At 39.6% G+C, this 23,451-nt stretch overlaps 1 protein-coding gene across 1 annotated transcript; it reads right to left on the bottom strand.

Moving 5' to 3' along the window:
* Nucleotides 1-1,481: 1,481 nt before the first annotated feature.
* Nucleotides 1,482-23,273, bottom strand: vwa3a (von Willebrand factor A domain containing 3A). Its single transcript, XM_083524358.1, has 32 exons — nucleotides 23,146-23,273; nucleotides 20,633-20,705; nucleotides 20,381-20,511; nucleotides 19,179-19,259; nucleotides 19,006-19,060; nucleotides 18,819-18,920; nucleotides 18,641-18,747; nucleotides 18,332-18,457; nucleotides 16,819-16,927; nucleotides 16,659-16,721; nucleotides 15,907-16,041; nucleotides 15,657-15,801; nucleotides 15,380-15,483; nucleotides 14,614-14,694; nucleotides 14,355-14,452; nucleotides 12,808-12,927; nucleotides 12,595-12,669; nucleotides 12,380-12,518; nucleotides 12,082-12,268; nucleotides 11,012-11,082; nucleotides 10,642-10,803; nucleotides 9,530-9,596; nucleotides 9,171-9,275; nucleotides 8,733-8,818; nucleotides 8,300-8,452; nucleotides 5,957-6,065; nucleotides 4,991-5,135; nucleotides 4,233-4,377; nucleotides 3,342-3,493; nucleotides 3,078-3,198; nucleotides 1,993-2,090; nucleotides 1,482-1,663 (listed from the first exon to the last, which is right to left on the bottom strand). Coding segments are annotated over exons 1-32 (3,393 nt in total). The 5' UTR covers nucleotides 23,148-23,273; the 3' UTR covers nucleotides 1,482-1,617.
* Between the last annotated feature and the right edge of the window lie 178 nt (nucleotides 23,274-23,451).

Raw genomic sequence — 23,451 nt, 5'->3', positions numbered from 1 at the left:
TGAAGAGACCAATATACCTGCACTTTACAAGTCTTCCGTAAAACCTTTATAAAAAATAAAACTAAATAAATAATAATAATAATAATAATAATAATAAAACTTTGGACACCTGACACTGCTCAGGTGTCCTCAGAACCTCAGAAAACATGAGACCAAAGTAGTGCTGAAAATGTTTACACAGGTGAGAAAAGAAAATGCTGTCTGGTGCAAATACTTTCAAAAATAATGTTAATACTTTATTTCTATCAATGAATAAAATGGAAAGTAAATGAACAGAAGAGAAATCGAAATCAAATCAATATTTGTTGGGAGCATTGTTTTTTCTGCAAAACATCAATACTTCTAGAAACACTTGCACAGTTTTACAAGAATCTCAGCAGGAAGGTCACTTCAAACATCTCGAAGAACTAACCACAGATATCCTGGGCATGTAGGTTTCTCAAATTCTCCTGCCTCTTCATGGAATCCCAGACAGACTTGATGATGTTGATATCAGGGCTCTGTGGGAGCCAAAACTATGACTTCCAAAACCCATTGTTCTTCTCTATGCTGAAGATAGTTTTTAATAAAATAGTTTTTCTTTCGTTGTCGTTGTCCTGCTGCAGAATACATTTGGGGCCAATCCTGACCAAATCTCCAATTCCATTTGTAGATACACAGCCCCAAACTTGCAAGAAACTTCCACCATGCTTCAATGTTGCCTCCATATGCTTATTATTGTACTGCTCTCCAGAGCTTCGGAAAACAACACCTGACTCCTCAATCCAGAGCTTCTGCTGCCATTTTTCTGCAGCATAGTACCTGTGTTTGTTGCATAGTTGAGGCACTTAGCCTTGTTTCCATGTCTGAGGATTGGCTTTTCTGGTCAAAATTCTTCCATGAAGACACTTCTGCTCAGACTTCTTCAGACATGGGTGTACCTGGATCCCACTGGTTTGCACTGGTTCTTTGCTGATGGCACTGCTGGACATCTTCTGATGTTAAAGGGAAGTAAGCATGATCTTTCATCCAAGTTTCCTTGGTCGAGCACTGGGTCTATGTTCGCCCGTTTCTTTGTGCTTCTTCAAAATATCTTTAAGAGCACATTTTGAAACCCCAGTCTCCATTGAGATCTTTGCCTGGAAGAGAACTTGCTGATGCAGTAGACCTACCTGGTGTCTTGTTGCTGTTCTCAGTCTTGCTATTGTGTGGGACCCAAGTCAAGGAACTGTCCTCCACAACCTCACTTTAGTAGCAGAGTGGAAGCTCCTACACAGCTGTTTCTGTTTCACTTCATTATGGTTTCAACCTACATATGAAACTGATGATCATTAACACCTGCTTGATATCATCATCACTCTGATCCAACAAAATCCTGCAAGTGTACAAAGTGTGTAAGTGTACGAACTGAAAGTAATAATCCAAAAATATGTGAAAAGAGCAGAAGGGCAGAAGGGCAGAAGGGCAGTTAAAATGTGGTGAAAAAAACAACTTTTTAAAAGGTACATTAATCATGTCATTAATGTTGTACTTTATTTTTAACAATAGACTTTAATACACACAATTTTATTTATTAACATCGGTTTATGATTTTAAACTGGTTTTCAAACTCAAATGCTTCAATGAGTCTTGAATCGTTTACTTCGGGTTCCTGACTTCCGGATTCTTCACCAGTAACATTTCCCTACAGAAACCAAACAAATTACAGAAAGATAAAAGATAAAACCTGATTTATAATCATTCTAAAAAAAAAAACCTGGTGTACAGACACTTAACTGATAAATAAATACATTCAAGAGAGTATTGAATGCATCATAAAATCTAAGAGCCTATCAGATTCAAGCATGGAAATAAAGCCCAAGGGGCGGGGCATTCCAGATTCCTAATTTGCATATTCAAAATAAGCGGTATTTCTTAATTCATCTACATGTGTAAATGTTTCTGGTCTTCAAAGCAACTTCAGTATAAAATAAAAATTCCACATTTATATTCAATGCTTGTATGAAGACGAACCTGAAGTCTTTGGCTTGTTTCTGGAACATTCTCAACTTTTCAATCTCGTTCCTCAGCCTCTTCAGATCGTCACCCTGAAACTCTGGGAGAACCGAGTCCTGTGGTGGGAAACGCTCTGCTGTTATATCGCTTTATAATGTAGATTCTGTATATAGTAGATCTTTAATGGTAATTAATAATAATCACAAACACATTGATGATCTGATTGATATTCCTACTATCTTTAAAAATCTGATAAGTTTTTCTGTCGTGCCACAGTTACGTTTTCGGAGAAATTAGAACAGCCTTTAAATATCCGAAGAGACCTAAGAGGAACATTGGAGATAGGCATAGATGGATAGATAAATAAATAGATAATGCTTAAATATATGGATGCTTAGATTTATAGATGGATGGATGGATGGATGGATGGATGGATGGATGGAAAATTGGATAAATAATGGTTAGATGTATGCATGGATGGACAGATGTATGGACAAATAAAAATATATAAAGGTAATTAGATGAATGAAAGGATAAATGAGGTTTAGATAGATGGATGGATGGATGGATGGATGGATGGATGGATGGATGGATGGATGGATGGATGGATGGAGAAATAAATAATGATTGGACAGATGGATGGATGGATGGATGGATGGATGGATGGATGGATGGATGGATGGATGGATGGACAAAGAAATGTATAATAGTTGGATGGATGGATGGATGGATGGATGGATGGATGGATGGATGGATGGATAAAGAAATAGACAATAGTTGGATAGATAGATGGATGGACAAACAGACAGTGGTGTATATGGAATGATAAATTGAGGAATGCTAAATAATGACAAATTGAATGGATGGAAGTGAATGGATGGATAGATAAATAAATATAGGGGAGAGTTGAATATAGAGATGAATAAACTGAAGAATAAATAAATAATTGGATAGTTTAAGAGACGATAGATAGATAGATAGATAGATAGATAGATAGATAGATAGATAGATAGATAGATAGATAGATAGATAGATAGATAGATAGATAGATAGATAGATAGATAGATAGATAGATAGATAGATAGATAGATAGATGATTTCACCTGGCCTGCACTGAAGCTGCTGCTCAGGAGTTCTGTAGTCGTGGCCGTTTCTGCAGCTGTAGGTACCTGGTGGAAGCGACCACCAGTTTGATGGGCCAGGCTCTTCAGAAACACGTCTGTGCTGCAACACAAAAGAGGAATAAACATCAAAAAACAACACAGCAGACGTATAAGATGATACAGAAATGTGATGACTGTACCAGTGGACCCGGAGTAAATGAGTGCAGTGATGGTGCAAATATGTGACGATGTGGAGGTTTCCACCTGTCTGGGTCGCTCAGTGTGACCGTGTGGATGGTGATATGTTTTCCTGATGTCAGTCTCTCGACCTCCTCTAGGACAAGACTGCAGCTACAGTCCCAGCGTCCGTCACTGATCACATACACACCAACCGAGTCGCCAAACACACATGCTGCCTGTTGGGGGGATGAGTTTCATTTAAAAAAAAGACACACTGCTTTATCTCTAGACAGACAAACAGACATGTAGACAGACAAGTAAACAGACAGACAGGTAGACAGACAGGTAGAGAGACAGGTAGAAAGACAGGTAGAGAGACAGTTAGACAGAAAGGTAGAGAGACAGGTAGAGAGACAGGAAGAGAGACAGTTAGACAGAGAGGTAGAGAGACAGGTAGAGAGACAGGTAGAGAGACAGGTAGAGAGACAGGTAGACAGAGAGGTAGAGAGACAGGTAGAGAGACAAGTAGACAGACAGGTAGAGAGACAGTTAGACAGAGAGGTAGAGAGACAGATCGAGAGACAGGTAGACAGACAGGTAGAGAGACAGATAGAGAGACAGGTAGACAGAGAGGTAGAGAGACAGGTAGACAGAGAGGTAGAGAGACAGAGAGAGAGAGACAGGTAGACAGACAGGTAGAGAGACAGGTAGACAGACAGATAGAGAGACAGGTAGAGAGACAGTTAGAGAGACAGGTAGAGAGACAGTTAGACAGATAAAGAGAAGCCCCTACACTATGAGCCGTGTTATTTTGAGTTATCAGCTTTCTGCTGTACATGTATAGTTTCTAAAAGTTTGACTTCAAAAGAACTTTAGTCCTGCAGTCCCCTAAATAATATATGTGTGTGTGTGTGTGTGTGTGTGTGTGTGTGTGTGTGTGTGTGTGTGTGTGTGTGTGTGTGTGTGTGTGTGTGCCTTTAGTGCATGTAGAATGGAGGTTCCTCCGTGGGTGTTTAGCTGACTCAGCCATGTTACTGCGTCCCTGCACCTCTCCTCTGATGCCTCCACCAGCTCCTCCTGCCACACCTGCACCAGCTCAGAGAACGCCACCATGCTGAACCTGGAGTGAGTAAGAAGAGTAAAACAGAAAGACAAAAAGAAACAGACAAAGAGAGAGAAAGAAACACAATCAAAGAAAGTGAAAGTGGGTGGGGAGAGAGAGAGAGAGAGAGAGAGAGAGAGAGAGAGAGAGAGAGAGAGAGAAAGAGAGAAAGAGAGAGAGAGTGAGAAGAGAGAGAGAGAGAGAGAGAGAGAGAGAGAGAGAGAGAGAGAGAGAGAGAGAGAGAGAGAGAAAGAGATAGAATGAGAGAGAGAGAGAGAGAGAGAGAGAGAGAGAGAAAGAGAGAAAGAGAGTGAGAAAGACGGAGAGAGAGAGAGAGAGAGAGAGAGAGAAAGAGATAGAATGAGAGAGAGAGAGAGAGAGAGAGAGAGAGAGAGAGAGAGAGAAAGAGAAAGAGAGAGAGAGCGAGAATGAGAGAGAGAGAGAGAGATAGAATGAGAGAGAGAGAGCGAGAGAGAGAGAGAGAGATAGAATGAGAGAGAGAGAGAGAGAGAGAGAGAGAGAGAGATAGAATGAGAGAGAGAGATAGAATGAGAGAGAGAGAGAGAGAGAGAGAGAGAGAGAGAGAGAGAGAGAGAGAGAGAGGTGTAATAAATAAAGGGAATGAACTCACCTCACTCTGCAGGTATGAAGCTGATCCCAGATCAGTGAGATGAGGTGTGTGTACAGTCTGGTAAAGTGAGGGGACATGGAGCCCGACACGTCCAGGACTATACACACGTCTCTCTCCAACACGCAACCAAACACACGTCTGCTGCCTGCACGGGACACACACACACACACACACACACACACACACACGATCTAAAATATTAAGCGTCACAAACAAATGAAAATTTTTTTGATCCGTTATAAAATATCTACAAATTGTATATGTTTATATTTGTGTGGCTGAGAGAGAAGAGGAAGCTGTGGCTCCAGTGAAAGGAGATGTGTTGAATTGGGATCATTGTGTTTCTTGCTTTAGTGATGACACTCATTCTCACTGTATGAGATCCCTGTCTGTGATGCAGTGATGGTATTAAAGAGTGGATTGATTCAGGCAGGACGCCACTGAAGACCTGGGTGTGAAACACACCGCCCCCTACTGGATTCATGAAGGCTGTATGATAATACGACATCCACACCTCAATTAATTAGGACACCATTATTACAGAACATAATCATCTTCTTTTTTTTTTTTTTTTTGCAGATTTTGTACATACATTTTCTTATTTTCCTCATATCCTGGTGCTCTTTATTATAAGTTATTTTGCTATTTTTATCATGTTTACATAATGTTAGTGAAGTTTGTTTTAATTAATGAATTAATAAATAGATCAGATCATTATTATTATCTAATGGATCACAATCGCAGCCATTTTATTTACATTTAAATTTGTGGTGACTGATAGATGTCCTTATCCTGAGCGACTTCTATCTGCTTCTTTCTGAGAAGTTGAGGGCCTTTCTCAAGGGCCCAGGAGTGGCAGCTTGGTGGTGGTGGGATTTGATTTGAGGGTGGGGATGATGGGAATGTTGGGAGGTAAATACTTATGCAAAGCACTGCATGGAGTAGTTGCGTGATGATTTTGCTCACCTGAGAGAAGCCACTGCATCCTGTGAGCGTAACGCTGCAGGAGACGTTCGGTCTGGATCAGGTACTGCTTCAACTCTCCCGAACTCAGAAACAGATGTCGCTCTCGGCCCTTTTACAACATGGAAACACGCGACCGCTAAACACACGGCGGTTTGCGGAAGAGGGAATAAAACTCAGGTAGAAGGTTTCAAGCCAAAACTTGGCTTTATTTACCACAGTTATGTTCACTGGAGCAGATCCTCACACACCTACCTGGAGGGGGCGCCAGTGCCCCCTGCCCCACTTTAATTTTTTTAATTTTTTTATTATTTACCTGTTTTTCTGCTGAAGTTTAATATACAGAAACTTAAATTCAGGCAATTTTGCAACGATTATAAAATGTGTTTAATCTTATTTATAGAAGGTTGAGAATGATTTGTATAGTGTGGGGGGTTGGAGCATGGTGTTTCTGGTGGGCGGAGCCATGGGGACGACGACAAGAAGAAGCTCCAATCACAAACCAGCACTCGATCACACTCCCGGTTTTGTGGTTCTCTGACCTCAACCCTACTGAACACCTTTGGGATGATTTTTCCCCCTGAGCACCTCAGTCCTCCTCACTTCACCTACATCCTGCAGTCCTCTCTCTCTCTCTCTCTCTCTCTCTCTCTCTCTCTCTCTCTCTCTCTCTCTCTCTCTCTCTCTCTCTCTCTCTCTCTCTCTCTCTCTCTCTCTCGGTAAGATGCATCTTTTTCACTGTGAGTTTCTAAAATACACTTTCAAAAATCACTGATTGCCATAAACTTCCTTCTATCAGAAACAAGAAAAAAATATTAATTAGGGATGCACCGAATATTCGGCCACCGAAAATTTTTGACCGAAAGACTGATCACCGAAAAAACACGGGCGAAACAGTGTGTTGTGATGACGCAAACAGAAACCGCGTCCTGCACGTGCATGTCTAAAGCAACATGTCTGCGGTGTTGACGTATTTCAGTATATCTGAGAAAGACCCACGGAGAGCGATTTGCAAAACATGTAATGCCGAAATTTCGTCTGCAAAGACTTTCTCCACGTCGGGTTTAATTTATCAGCTGAAATCCAAACATCCCGATCGCTATGTTGAATATGAGAGAAACACGGCACAGAAAAGCAAAACCCCTCCGAGCACGCGCACTCCGTCTGCGGTGGACGTTTTTGAAAAGGCTGGAAGTTTCGCAGTGATAGTGTTGGATTGTATCTTTAAGCAGTTGCACTTGTTCTAAATGCACTTTGTTTTTATGAAAGAACATATTTAATTGTACAACCTTTCAGCAGACCAGAGGGCCTGTACATTATTATTTAATGTACACATCAGTGCATTTCAGTTTGAATTTTAATTTATTTTATCCTGTGCATTGTTGCAATGTGCTATAAATAAATATTTTCATAATGTGTAATTGATTTATTCTTTAAAACTTTAATATTTAATTTATGCAATTGAAATGCCTTGATTTTAGTAAGTTTAGTACACAGTCATAGCCATAAATGCAATAGTAATAATAATTGTATAATAATTCTTTTTCGGTTTTCGGTTTCGGCCCAGAATTTTCATTTCGGTGCATCCCTAATATTAATACGATCCAACCAAATCTGTCAGTAAAATCCACTATCAGTCGACCTCTAAAAGATAAAGGATAGTTTAAGGGATGATCTATTAGTAGAATAATATGATAGATAGATAGATAGATAGATAGATAGATAGATAGATAGATAGATAGATAGATAGATAGATAGATAGATAGATAGATAGATAGATAGATAGATAGATAGATAGATAGATAGATAGACAGACAGACAGACAGACAGACAGACAGACAGACAGACAGACAGACAGACAGACAGACAGACAGACGGATGAATAAAAGGACAGACAGACAGATGGATGAATGAAGGGACAGGCAGACAGATGGATGAATGAAGGGACAGGCAGACAGATAAATAAAAACACAGACAGGCAGGCAGGCAAACGGATAAATGAAAAGACAGACAGATTTTTGTTCCACTATTTCTAATGAGTTTCTGTTTGAATACGCTGTAATACATGCCACACTGCCACCTAGCAATAATTAATGGTTCTGCAACATTGATTGATTTGCTCTGTTTATCTTTTGTTCTTAACTCAGTCCACAACTGGCATTTCCTTTCTTCTTTAATGACGTAATGTGAGATCATATCATGACATCATCAGGCCTAAGGGGTGATGATCATCTGGAGTCCCGAAGGGCTTAATCACCTAACAAACACGATGAAGTGAACGTGACGTGACGTGATTTGTTGTGACGTGACGTGACGTGATGTGACGTGACGTGCTCTGGTTCTTACATTCAGGTGCACGCTGGGAAAGATGGTGCAGTATTTGGCAGACACGCTTCTGCTGACGGACGTGACCAGCTCCGTGCGGTGGGTGCAGGCAGGAACCGAGAGCAGCTTGTGGAGGTCCAGTTTCAGACTCCTGATTCCAAAGCGGCTCAGCCACTGCAGAAGCAAATATAAAATACGAGTATCAACGATACATGGATACAATAAGAGTTGATTTCTTTATTTAATGTAAATAAGACAGAATTTGCCCAAATGGCTAATTTAAACGTTGCCTCTTGCCAGATTTAAAAAAAAGGCAAAATAAAAATAAAATAAGTTACCACACATATAGAGATTAACATGGCAGAGGTAGAGCCGCATCTTCCTCCAGACAGAACAGGAAATGAACATCTGGTTTTATTTCGTCTTTAATTTTGCACTACAAAGGCGTGTGTACCTGTTTGGAGGAGGAGACGTCCTCGTTTTTCGGGATATGAATGCGCTTCCGAATGCTGTTTGCCTTCAGATGATTAAAAACTGAACCTATACAAACACAAACACAAGCCGTAAATCTTGCACACTTGCACTACCAGGCCAAAAGTATTGGGACACCCGACTTTTCCACCCAGATGTGGTTCTTCACTAAACAACACTATTTGGGATGAATTGTTCATGCAGACTGCACCCCAGTAGCCTCCTCACTCCTCCTCCATCCTGTAGTACCTGACTAGTAAACATCTGGACAGACGAGTGGAGCGTATTATAACAGCATAATGGGAACTCAATGTGGAATGGGATGTTCTAAAAGCACAACCCAATCTCACAGTCAGGTTTCTCAAACTTTTGGCTGTAGAATGTGTAATTTCAGCTGTGAAACCGATGCTGTCACACTCACCAGGGCTTCCTTCCTCCTTCGGAGCAGAGCAAGAGATTTTACGCTTCTTTTTCACTTTCGTGGAGTTTGTAATCCTGATCGGTTTCCATCCATCTGGTGGCTGAGCTACGAAACAAAAGCAAGAATTTTCAAGACCGAAACCAAATCCGAAAATCTGTTTCTATCAGAGCTTTCAAACATTTCATTTGCTTTCTCCTTCATGTTGTACTGGCTGATGTTGTGGAACATCTGGGAAACAAGTTGCTGGAGACACTGGAGACTCCTTTAGTATGTAATCAATAAGATTATTGACCTGCTTGATATCTGACTCAGGGAAGGAGCCTCCAGGGTTCTTAGTAACAGTTCAGTGTGTTACGCACCAGGAGGAATGACCGCCTTGGCACTGTTTGGTCTCCATGCTGTCGATGGTTTCACCTCCGTCCTCACCTGTGTGCACAGGAACAGACGCTGCTCTTTCACTACATTACAGTATTAAAGGAATTCTGTGCTGTTTTTCTTTCTAAAAAGAATAAATGTGTATTTAGAGCAGAATGCGTGTGCACTGAAATACACCGAAACTTGGATTTCTAAAATATATTGAAAATCTACCTTCAAATTTAATGAAATCATAATTAAAATATGCAGAAATTTAAAAAATAATTATTCAAATATCCAGGAGTTTATTTTTAAAAAACTTTACTGAGGATACAACTAAAATATCCAGAAAGTTACTTTTAAAATGTGTTACAATTATAAATAAAATATTCCGTTTTATAATTATATTATAGAAATATCTAGATTTTTTTTTTCAATTTTTTGAAAATAAAAGTAAGACTTTTCAAGAATTTAATTATTTTTTCATTAAAAAAATATAAGTATATAAACCATGCATTTATTTTATTAAAAATTTAACTCAAATATCCAGATTATTTTTTATTTAAGATAAATATAAATAAAATATCCGAGTTTTTTATTTTTTATTTACTGAAAATATAATTAAAATATCCAGAAATGTATCTTTTGATTAAATATTAAAAAACATAATTTAAATATGCAGGAATTTATCCTTAAAATACACTGAACAATTAAAAGAAATAAAATCCCGTTATAACTCATATCTATACGTTGCAGCTGAAGCAATCGTGTGAATCGTGTTCATATCGAATTTTGTGTGAAATCGGGCAAATAAACTTCTGGATCATTTAAATATCCAGGAATTATATTATTTTAGATTTACTGTAAATATAATTAGAATAAACAGGATTGTTTTCATTCTGGAAATATAATATTAATACAAACGTTCAAATATTTGAATCCATATTTAAAAATATATATATAATTAAACCTGGGAAAAACAAATAAATCTTCACCAGTAGGGAGCGCTGTCTAGGACTAGCTCATGATATAATCAGCGATGCTGAAATATGTCCAATTAACAAACTGCAGTGAAAAGTGTGGTGTGTGTGTCCCCGTGTTTGTGTTTAACACTGACCAGCCTGGCCGAGCTCAGTCGAGTCTCCCTGGGAGGAGGAAGTGTGTGTTTCTGCGTCAGAGCTTCAGCGCAGTGAGCTGGACTATGACACTCTTCAGCATGAGCTTCCTCTTGATCTGCGCTGGCGCTGCGCTGGAGCAAAGAGTCCACCAAATCGCAGCACTGCAGGATAACATCATCATCATCATCATCAACATCGACACCAGGGGCACAAGATCTACACGTTCATGATCTTCACCACAATATCATTTCTTTAACAGCAGCTCATCCACATACAGTGTGTGCACGTGTGCAATTTAATACACGTCTTTCACATTTAATTTAGATATTTTATATTCAGGAAAACAGAGCTGATCATGGCTCATCTCACCTTCTGCCAGTAATCAGCCGCCTTCTCCATTTCTCGGATTAGGGTGGTGATGTCATCGCTCTCCACGATACCTGCCAATGAAGACCAGAAAATAGAAATAAAAATACGTGCAATTTTTTCTAATCTCAGCCTCCATTATCTACTACAGTAACATTAAATGTAGCTGTAAACAGACAAAAATATACTGTATATGAGGATATATATATATATAAATATCTAACAATTAATTTTTGTTAAATTACTGAAAAAATAATCAAAATATACAGCAATTTTTTTTCATTTTCTAAAAGTATACTTCAAATATCTAAGAATTTGTTTTAAACATTTACTAAAAATGTATTTCAAATATCCAGGAATACATTTTTTACATTTACTGAAAATATATAAATAAAATATCCAAGAATTTTTTTTTTATTTTAATTTTCTAAATTTAAATATACAGGATTTATTTTTTTCAAAGAATATAATATAAATATCCAAGAATACATTTTTGTTACATTACTGAAAATATTATCAAAATAACCAGCAATTTTATTTTTTCATTTTCTAAAAATATACTTCAAATATCCAGGAATACATTTTTAACATTTACTGAAAATTGTATTAAAATATCCAGAAAAAAAAAAAATTAAATAAAAAAAAAATATATATATAAAAAATTATTTTCTGAAAATATAATTCAAATATCCAAGATTTTATTCTTATATACATATATTTTTTATTACATTTTTTAAATAAAAAAATGTAAATAAAATACATCACGTTATAACTCGTATCTATAAACTGTTGTAATATGTGAATATTAATTACACCAAATTCACTGAACTTTGAAATAAAAAAAAAACCTGACCAGAACAAATAAATCGTCACCAGTAGGGGGAGCTCTAACTCGTGAAATAATCCTGTACATTTATACATCTGAGTAGGTGAGGTTCAAGGGCCATGTTCAAGGGCCCAGCACTGGCAGCTTGGTGGTGCTGGGATTTGAACTCACAACCTTCCTACCAGAAGTTCCACATGTTAACCCTTGAGCTCCCACTTTAGCGGTAACATGCTGCCTGTTCCTCTACCCGTGTCTGTGATCCAGTGGAAGCGGCCGTTAGCGCAGTGCACTAGGTTGCGCAGAATCAGGGCCGCTTGGACGCGGGACACGTGATGAGACGATGAGCATCGGATCGGCTCGACCTCTCTGGTGAACAGACACACGTGAATCCGGAGACCGGTGCAGAACTCCGATACGTATGAAAAGAGGACTGACTGGAGACACACACACACACACACACACACACACACACACACACACACACACTGTTTAGCAAAACACCTCAATGGCATCAAAATTCTATCCTAATTGTGACAGTGTCTTACGTGGTCCTGATCCGGAGCGCCGGTGGTGAGCAGATACACTCCGCGAGTGAGGGACGAGTCCTGTGGTTCCGACTCGGTGGCGTGTCGGAGAGCGGCCAACGTGTTACGATCTCCTGCGCACTCTAATTTCTGAACCCACCTACAAACACACATCGTAATTAGTGTTTGATGCGAAACATCGCATCATCGTGATCATCGACACCATCATCACTTACTGCCAGGCTTCCTGAAGGTTTTGAGGGTTAGAAGAAACTGCTCGTTCTCTCCACGCTTTCACATCTGCTCCAAACCTGTACGCCAAACACAAGTACTTTTTTTTTTTTCATGCACTAATAAGGGTCTCCAAAACCTCTCGGAGGAGGTTCTCCACAGATCTGATCAGCTCTAGTGTTTCAGTGTGGGGTGGAGGACAAAAATCTGGTATTTACGCTATGATGTTGAAGCGATGCGTGCTGGGAAGTTGTTCCTGCAGGAGGAGTCGGACGGCATGCTGGATGTGCAGCTGGTGGTGGTCGCTCACGTCGGACACGTCCAGCACAATCTGCACGCTGTACACAAGAAATGCATATCTTTTATACACTATACACATCTCCTTCAGGGACCACAACTTCTGCTCAGATCTCAGCATGTCTGGTGGACATGTTGCTCATGGACGTGTGCTCTTCAGATCTTCCCAGATCTCCAGGCCAGGATCTTACGATATCTCTACACAACTCGGACAATCAACTGCTCTTTTTCTCACGTGTTGCCAGTGTGACACGTCCTTGTCCTTTACTTCTTTACAACATCAGAAGGATTCTGCTATTTTTATCCACACAGGCGGCTCAGGTCCTTGTTCGGTCTCTTCTCATTTCTAGACTGGACTACCACAACTCTCTGCTCACAGGTCTACGTCTAAACACGATTCGTCCACAGCTGAGCGATTTGTGTTCAACCTGCCCAAGTTCTCCTACACCACCCCACTCATTGCTCCTCAGACTGCACCTCGTCCAGCACTGCTCCACTGGTCCCAACTTCTCTCAGGGCAAATCTTATTTGTTACTGTAATTTACTGAAGTGTTTCAATTTGGTGGGATTTTTACTGTAACTTCATACAAGTCAAATCTCGTACTTTTTACTACATTTATTAAAAGCATACGTTTCTTTTAATTTACGCGGGGAAAAAAAACGTAACTGGTGAAACACGCAGTGAGTCACCAATCAGGATCGAGCGCACGCTCTGTTTTACACGTGTTCTGATCGGCGCTCGGTGAATCTACTGATCACCAACATACAGATCAGCATCAGTTCAACATCAAGCAGAACATTTAGAGAGGAATATATGATGAAGAAACTCCAGACTGGAACTCACTACCACACACGTGACCTCATTTACACGTTTTTACTGAAGTAGATGAAAAGAAGGTTTTGGGCTCATGATCATTGGAATAGAAATCAGTGTTTGAGTCTTTAATCTCATTCTATCAATAGATCAGTGTGCTGAGAGTCACATTCGAGTCTTTACACATAAACTGAGGTGATTAAGTGAAGAATCTTGTGATAAAAATGATAACAGGAACATTAGAGTTATAATAAATCATAGTAATTTGGATATTTTAAAGGCAAAAACTTTTGTACTTTAACTCAACAGAGCATTTGAACTTTTCCTGGAGTGATATTTTAACGATTTCTACTTTAACTCAGCTACATGGTTTGTAAACATCAAGACTCTTCTCAGTTCCGGCACCGAGGTGTTGGAATGAACTTCTCTGACTTGATCTTCTTTCACTGCCGTGAAAATCCTCTGCCATGAAGATGATGGAAAAGTTACAGCTTTACCTGGAGACTTCTTCCATAAACACATCATAGCGCTAACAACGCTGCTGTAAGAGCTGCTTCTACAGGAAATAAATCATCACCCCCAGACCCGAACTCAGAGCGAAATCTTTAGAGAGATGTAGAGAGATGTAGAGAGATGTAGAGAGATGTATCTCACCTCTGTTCACACACAGTTCCCCAGAGCTGCCTGCTGCTGAAGGTGTTTAACCACATGACCCTGTCCTCCAGGACACCCTCGGCCTCCAGGAGGCGCCTCTGAGAGAGAGAGAGAGAGAGAGAGAGAGAGAGAGAGAGAGAGAGAAAGAGAGAGAGAGAGAGAGAGAGAGAGAGAGAGAGAGAGAGAGAGAGAGAGAGAGAAAGGGGTATGAAAATGAAAGCAAGAAAGTGAGGGGATGATAGAGATCTGAGGAGTCTACCTGATAACTCTGAAGCAGGGGCAGATCCACGTGCATGTTCTTCAGAGTGCCGTCATGCCACTCGAACTGCACCGTCGCTTTCTGGACAAAAAGAGACAGAACTTATAGAAAATGAACATCGAAAATCCCTGCAAAGGGGGAAAAGTGCCCAAGGCATCACTGGCACCTGCCACTGAGCATCTTCTCCACAGTAGTATTCTGAGGAGAGAACGCATCTTCATCATTGACTCCTTACATCCCAGTTATAAACCTTTCAGGAGCAGATTCAGGACTATCAGAATCAGCAGGTTCAGGGGCAGATTCTGAGTGATTTAGGATTAAACCCATATTTATTGCATATACAGAATATATGCCAGTGTCAAAAAAACACAATCTAAACCTCCTTCCAACCTAAAAGCCATAAACTCCTCCCCCCTGCATCCTAAAACCCACAAACTCCTCCTCTTGCATCCTGAGACCCATAAACTCCTCCTTCTGCATCCTGAGACCCACAAACTCCTCCTTCTACACCCTGATTCTGAGACTTCTAACCCCCCCCCCCCCCCTGCATCATGAGACCGATAAACTCCTCCTCCTACACCCTGAGACCCACAAACTCCTCCCCCTGCATCCTAAGACCAACAAACTCATTCTCTTGCATTCTGAGACATAAACTCCTTCTCCTGCATCATAAAACCCATACATTTCTTCTCCTTTATCCTAAGACCCCTAAACTTCTACTCCAGCTCCTTGACTTTGCAGAGAGAAAGCTGTTGTATATACAAACCTCATGCACTTTGGACTGGACCTTCTTCCCCAGTATGGGGACAAACCCCTCCAGAGGAGTGTAGATGTTTGGAGCCAGCACATGGTACAGGTTCAGGTTCTTGGCTAAAAACACAAAGCAGTTCAGTTCATCTCCAGCTACATTTATGATTATTTGTGACCTCTTGAAGGTCAAATCTGACAGTGTTTATATTTATATGAAAATAATTGTGTGAAAATGATTGTAATGTAAAATAAATTATGAATTATAAATTATAATTATGAAACGACTGTAACACCTTTCAGGCCGTTTGTTCTGAGCCACTCTGCAGAGGAGGATGGAAGAGGACCGGCAGGTTGGACACACAGTTCAGCACCGTGGACAGCGGTATGGGCTCCTGAGTTTAGATCAGACAGAGACAGAGCTTCTAAATCTGTCGAGATCTGCAACAAAAAGAAATACGTTTATAGACGACTTCAGCGCGTTTTTGGCGTGACTTTAGCTGAATCTTTCTGAAAGTATTGGCACCGTTGTGATTCCAGAATCACCTCTGAAACGATAGACACCGGCGTGTGGTTCAGTCGTCCATGCTGCCGGGCGTTCTGGATGTGATGGAGAATGGTTCTTGCGGTTTTAATTTCAGCCCACAGAAGCTCCAGGTCACTACTGCTGTCCACTATACCCTACACACACACACACACACACACACACACACACACACACACACACACACACACACACACACACACACACACACACACACACACACATCATCCATCATTAAAAAATGCATAGAAACTCTGCACCCTGAAGCCCAAAAAATACCTCAACCTGTACCCTGAAGACCATAAGCTCCTCCTCCTCAATCATAAAGCCCATAAACTCCTTGTTCTGTACCCTAAAACCAAAAATATCCCCCTTTTGCACCCTGAAGCCCATAAACTAATCCTCCTGCACTCTGAAGACCATAAACTCTTCCTTCTCCACCATAAATCCCATAAACTCCTCGTCCTCCACCATAAAGCCTATACACTCCTCCTCCTGCAGCCTGAAGACCATAAACTTCTCCTCCACCACCATTAAGCCCATACACTCCTCCTCCTGCAGCCTGAAGACCATAAACTTCTCCTCCTTCACCATAAACCCCATAAATGTCTCCTCCTCCACCATAAAGCACACAAACTTCTCCTCTTGCACCCTGAAGACCATAAACTTATTGAAGCCCATAAACTTCTATTAATATCCAGTATATAAAAGAACAGAAACTCTTTACAGGTTAATATTATTAAAATCTGGTTACCTGTGAAGCAAAAAACAGGTGAAATCGTCCTCCTGTCACTTTACTCATGTCCTTTACAGCTTCCTGTAAAACAGCAAAACAGAAACGATGTTTTTCCTGAATAACAGGTTTATTTTATTATCATAACAATTATCACTTATAATCAAATTATTCTTCTCACAATCACTGCTGGACTGCAGGAGTCAAGCAGCACCACGTGAGCACACAGAGACGTGTCCTGTACCATTTCTGACATGAAGGACAATAAAACATCTATATCCTGATCGGGACTGACACACACACACACACACACACACACACACACACACACACACACACACACACACACACACACAGTTATTGATATAATACACATAGATGAGAGTATTTGGGTTGATTATTAATGACTAAATAAAATTAATACAAATAATAAATAAAAACTAATAAAAAATAGAAATAAATAAAAAGAAAATAAATAAATAAGTAAAAAAAAAAATTCCAAACATGTCTAAGCTTTTGAATAATGTACATTTGTTTGCCGAAAGTACTGAAATATATTAAAATAAAAATGACCAAAAAATATTACAATATATATATATATATATAAATAAATATAGGGCTGTAAAAAATAACACATTAATAACACGTTAATCAAAAATTCATTCTGACGGCACTAATTTCATAACCGTGCGATTAACGAGTGCGCTTTTCTGTTTGACCGTTTTTATAAAAAATCTAAATAAATAAATATAAAAGAGGCGAAATTAAAACCTTCAATGCAAAACACATTTATTCTCGACGTCCTTTCTTTACTCAGATATAAAAAAATGTAAATGAAAAAAAAAAAAAGGAAAATATTTTTTAATCACTAAATATATGTTTTACTGAAGTCTCAAATCAGCACCAAAATCTGCCATGATTTGCACATCCGGCAACTAAAACCGTCCGTGTGGAAACATACCAGAAAAGTGTAATTTAAATACATTTAATTGAAAATTACATAATTTTAAACACCATTTTTACTTTAAAACATTTACAATAATATTTAGTCTTCATGCTCTATGCTGAGTTCGGTTTTACTAATAATAAACATTTGCATAAAGCATCAATATTCGTCTATGCGCATGTTTAGAGTATTAAAACTTGAAAAGTATTCATTTAAGGTACATTCAGAACAGAAAAAATTGTGCAATTAAATTAAATTTCGAATATAGTTTGATATTATTGATTGACTGTTTTATTAATAAAATAGTAATATTTAATATTTAAATATTGTCGTATTAAAAAATATGCACTTTAGATGAAGAAAAATAAGCAAATAATATCGGATTTTTTTTCTTTGAAAAAATCTCTCTATAAAAACATATTTTTTAATTTTCATTATAAAATTAATCGTTTTAGAATGAACGCGGTTCTAGTAGATTTTGTGTGAGATTCATTCAGCCACAAGGGTGTGTGTAACGTCAGGAACTACAGGATGGAGGTGAGTTGAGGAGGCCTGGGGACAGTTTGGAGAAGAACCACTTCAGGGTGGAAAAGACAAATGTCCCAATAGTTTTGACCATAGATTTGCTAACTTTGATAATATGATAAAAAAAAAAAAAAGCCCCAAAAAAATTATTCTTAGTGTATAAGAAGAATCTTAAAAAATACATGATGTCACCAAAATCGTGTGAAAGACAGAAAGATCTCACCAGGAGCTCAGGATAATGAGCAGACTGTCGAGATGGGTTTGGCTCCGGGTTTTCTCTAAACCTTGCAGCAGGTTGCAGTTTCCGCTCGGGATCAAGCGCAGGATCCACTCCTGAACCTCCTGCAGCCTGGAGAAGCGAGAAGACCATAAGGACATACAGGATCATCAAACCCCTGTGAGATCCTGCTTGACAGAAGCTCATTTATTATTTCTCCTCCAGTCAATACAACACATGAGGTTCTCATATACTGAATGTGTTTAAGTGAACACACACACACACACACACACACACACACACACACACACACACCTTTTCTGGTTAACGTCTCTCGGTTTCTCCCACAGACTGCTGACTTCTGTGCCTACGGACATTAAGTGCAGCTGCTTCTTCAGGCGTAACTGCTCCTGTACGAGAAGCTAAGAAAGAAAGCATTATAAAGTTCAGAACTCAGTATGGCAAAATCATTTCAGACATTTCAGAACCTCACCAGGAGGTGGCGCTGGAGTTCCGAGAGCCTCTCTTCGAAGCAGCTCGCATCAGAAGAGTCGACGAGAACTCCAAGTCTGGATCCTGGCACCATCCCAAAGATCTAAACTCACACAGAGGCACCACAGCATTAAAATGAAAAAAAAATAATAATAATAAAATACAAATATTAGATTTTCATTGTGTACCTTTCTGCTGCCTCGAGTCAGCCACTGGATTCTGCTGTGGAACATCTCGATCGCTCTGCACAAACACCAAACTCTGAGTCAGATATTCCTTTTTAAAGAAAAGTGATATAAGAAATAATCCAGAAGCACAAAGAAAAAGTCTGTTTATTCGGTTGATATGATTTGCGACGCACTGGTAAAGCTGCATCTCAAAGTCGTTGAGGGTCTCGGAGTCGATCTCCAGCTGCGCAACCTCCCCATCTCCTCTGTAAGATCTGCAATCAGCACAAACATACTCAGACACATCACACAATCTTTTGGAACATTGAGACCAAACCCTAATCTCAAATACAAGATAAAACAAAATACTAGATAAAAAATACAAGACCTGGACAAAAAAAATGTCCAGGTCAAGCAGAAGATACCACAGGTTTAGCACAAGACATCTAAAGGCTGGGTAGAAAGTTAAACCCTAGTATTATCTAAAGAACATTTGAGCAATGGAAGGTAATGAGAGGAAAAAGCCCCCAGGCTGGGAAGAAAAAAAACCTCCAAATTAAGCAGAAAAAAACCCAGTCTGGGAAGAAAATGGTGTCGACTTAGGCTAAAGCCTCAGAATTAGATCAAGAATTAGTCCCAAGTCCAAGGATGGATAAAGGAAGCCTAGGTGTGACCAGAACGAGACCAAGGTGTGGCAAAACAAGCCTCAGAATGAACAGAAAACAAACCATCAAAAGATCTATGTGGGGTAAAAAATAAAGCCACAGAATGGGCAAATAACACTTCATGTAGGCATGATGGATAAATCCATAGCATATTGTTGGCAGTAGAACCAGTCCAGTGTTGAGAAGATGATGCTCTTATTGGCCAGAAGGTTGGATGAAAACAATCAACAAAAAAGTCAAAAAAGAATATAGGCAAAAGCAAGATTAAAAGAATACCAAGCCTGCACAGAAGGTGGCCAGACTGGGTGGAAAGAAAAGCCCTCACACAGGCAAAAGAAGCTCCAGGTTGGAAGAAGCCTTCACGAGGGTGGAAATTGCCCCAGATTGCACAGAAAAAGGTGCTTCAGGCCGGGTAAACTGACTCTTCAGCCACAATGGCAGGATCAAGAGGATATAAACTGGGAAAGAGAAGTGACAGGTCGGCTGAAGGAATCTCCCAGGTAGGTAAAGCGTAAGATTGGACAGAAGAAAAAGCACCAGATGTAGAAAACCAAAAGACACCACAGATTCCCAGGTTGCTGCAAATGAATCTATCAAAGCTTTACTACACTCACATCTTTATTGACATTATATCCAGCTAGCTTTTAAACAGCCTGGTTTAGCAAACTCAGCTTCATGGTTAATGTTAGCTACTCGATCTAGATACGGTTAGCTCTAGTGATCGGACTCACACAGAAGTCGTGGAACAGTGAGAAAGGAAGTGTGAAAGAGTGAGGCCACAACTCTCCAAGCTCCTCCATTTCAGCCACTCCTCAGAGGTTTCCTGCTCGTCTGTATCTTCTCTCCGCTCCTGCAGTGAAGCCTGTGTGAGAACATCTGGATCATCAGGCAATGAAAATCATCTCGGCATCTCGATGATAGATGTGGAATAATAAAACGATATGAATAGCAAAGAAAAGAAGTCTAGCAACAGAAGACGTCACCTTTAAAGTCCAGGTTTGAGTGGACTTGCTGGTTGAGGGTCCTGATGAGGCATGATGTGTCATTTTGGAGGACCTGCACACAGAATGGCTATGGCTAAAGCATCATAAAGCAATATAGACTACCTGAAAAACGTATTGTTCCCCTCCATGGAACTGTAGGAACGAGACAAATACATCCACCAGTGTACAGTGTTACCACATGGTACGGTACCTCAAACAGGCTCTGGAATATTCTGTACCTTTTACATATTTCATTCATTTAAAGAGAAAAGGAAAAAAAATTATAAAGGAGTTACTAATATCCACTTTTAGAAATAAAAGATCTCTGGCTGCAACACGCTTTTAAAAATGTTTGGACAGGGCAACAAAAGTCTGTTAGGGGTCTCCACAGCGGATCATCAGTCTCCACTACTCTGTCCTCTACATTTGCCTCGTTCAAACCATCTACCTGCATGTCTTCCTTCACCACATCCATAAACCTCCTCCTTGGCCTTCCTTTTTTTCCCTCAATACTCAACATTCTTCCACTGATATACCCCATATCCCTCCTCTGCACGTGTGAAACCATCTCAGTCACGCCTCACAATATCATCACAGTATCATCCGCAAACATCATAGTCCACGGAGACTCCTGTCTGACCTCGTTCTTCATCCTGTCCATTACCACTGCAAACAGGAAAGGGCTCAGAGACGATCCTTGATGCACTCCAACCTCCACCTTGAACCAGTCTGTCGTTCCTACTGCACACTTCACTGCTGTCGAGCTGTCCTCATACATGTCCTGCACCACCCTCACATACTTCTCTGAAACACCAGACTTCCTCATACAATACCACAACTCCTCTCTCCACCCTGTCGTACACTTTCTCTAAATCCACAAACACACAATGCAACTCCTTCTGACCTTCTCTATACTTCTCCATCAACATTCTCATAGTAAATAAGGCATCTGTGGTGCTCTTCATCAACATGAAACCATACTGTTGATCACAGATGGTCACCTCTTCTCTCAGCCTGGCTTCCACTACTCTTTCCCATAACTTCATGGTGTGACTGATCAACTTAATTCCCCTGTAGTTACTGCAGGTCTGCAAATCTCCCTTATTCTTAAAGATCAGTACCAACACACTCCTTCTCCATTCCTCAGGCATCTTCTCACCTTCCAAAATCTTTGTTAAACAATCTGGTTAAAAACTCCACTGCATCTCCCCTAAACATCTCCATGCTTTTACTGGTCTTTCATCTGGTCCAACCGACTTTCCATTCTTCATCCTCTTAATCGCTGCTCTCCACAATTTTATTCTTTTTTTAAGTCCTCACTCTCCTCCTCTTCTTCTTCACCTCCAAAACCATCCTACAGACCCCCATCTGATGCTGTTTAGCTACACAGTCCTCTGCCAACACCTTACAGTCTCCAGCTCACTCCAGAATTGTTCTTTCTCCTCCATCTCACAACCCACTTGTGGAGCATAGGCACTAATGACATTTATCATCACGCCTTCAACTTGCAGCTTCACGTTCATCACCCTATCAGAAACTCTCTTCACCTCCACTACACTCTTACTGTACTCTTCCTTCAGAATCACCTCTACACCATTTCTCTTTCCATCCACACCATGATAAAACAGTTTAAACACCTTCAATGTTCCTGCTCTTACTCCCTTTCCACTTCATCTCCTGAACACACAACATATCTGCCTTTCTGCTCTCCATCATATCAGCTCCCTCTCTCCCTTTACCAGTCATAGTACCAACATTTAAAGTACCAACCCAAACCTCCACTCTCCTCCACTTCTCCTTTCTCTGTAGACGTCTTCCTCCTCTCCTTCTCCTCCTTCAGCCAACAGTAGCCCAATTTACACCGGTACGTTTTTGGCTAAAGATACCAAAAGTCTAGAAAAAGTAAGTCTTATAAAAAAATAAACATTTTTAGGTTAATGGACAACAGATCAGTAAGATGATTGGCTATAAATAATGTATCTTACAGAGGCAGAGTCTCTTTGACATAAATATGATCCAGAAATGCCAGCGTCTCTGGGCCAAAGCTCATTTAAACATTCATTTTTTTTGTTTTATTGTGAATAAAATATGGGATTATGAAATGTGCAAATCATCACTGTTGTTTTTTACATTTTGCACATTGTCACAAAATTTTTAGAATTTTTAATACCTGGACTATAGTTTAACCTTTAGAACTAATATAAATGGTATGTATTTAGACCTTTAGGATTAAAGGATTAGGATTTATTTATTTAAATTTAAAAGCAAACTAAAAAAACTAAACTAAAAGGATTTTAACGGAGGATTGAAAAAGAAAAAAACGTAATTGATTGATCAACTTTATGACGTAATAAAACAGCGTGGATGCGTCGATATTAAGAAAATTCCTATAACAGTTGAATTATAATTTAAAAATTAAATAAAAAAAACCCCACCGAAATAAATAAATAAATACCAATCCGTTGCCATTACACAATTATTGTTTGTAAAATAAATAAAAATCTCATACTCACATGAGGGGAAATATACATATAAGAACTGTTTTCTTTTTCTAGCTTTATGATTTAATACTTTAAGTTTAAAAAAAAAAAAAAAAAAAGACCCGGAAGTAAGTCAGGCTGCAGGACTGTGTATATCATCATGTACGCGGTCACGCGGCGAGTCTCCATGGAAACCACGGGCACGCGGAACGCTATCCGCGTTGCACGGCGCGCGCGCACACGTATATATTGCACGATACGTTTATAAAACAAACGATTAATTAACTAATTAGTAATAAAGAAATTAAGAACACCAGGTTTATGAACCTAATCAAGAAA

Source organism: Silurus aristotelis (assembly GCF_946808225.1).
Source record: "Silurus aristotelis genome assembly, chromosome: 21".
Lineage (NCBI taxonomy): Eukaryota > Metazoa > Chordata > Actinopteri > Siluriformes > Siluridae > Silurus > Silurus aristotelis.
This window is presented reverse-complemented; position numbering and strand designations above follow the sequence as displayed.

What these genes read in the sequence shown, in the direction of transcription:
- vwa3a (XM_083524358.1), bottom strand. An exon ending in CAAGGCGGTCATTCCTCCTG is followed by an intron (nt 9,276 to 9,529) that starts GTGCGTAACACA and finishes TTTGTTTCGTAG; the next exon opens with CTCAGCCACCAGATGGATGG. An exon ending in ACGTCTCCTCCTCCAAACAG is followed by an intron (nt 8,453 to 8,732) that starts GTACACACGCCT and finishes TTGCTTCTGCAG; the next exon opens with TGGCTGAGCCGCTTTGGAAT.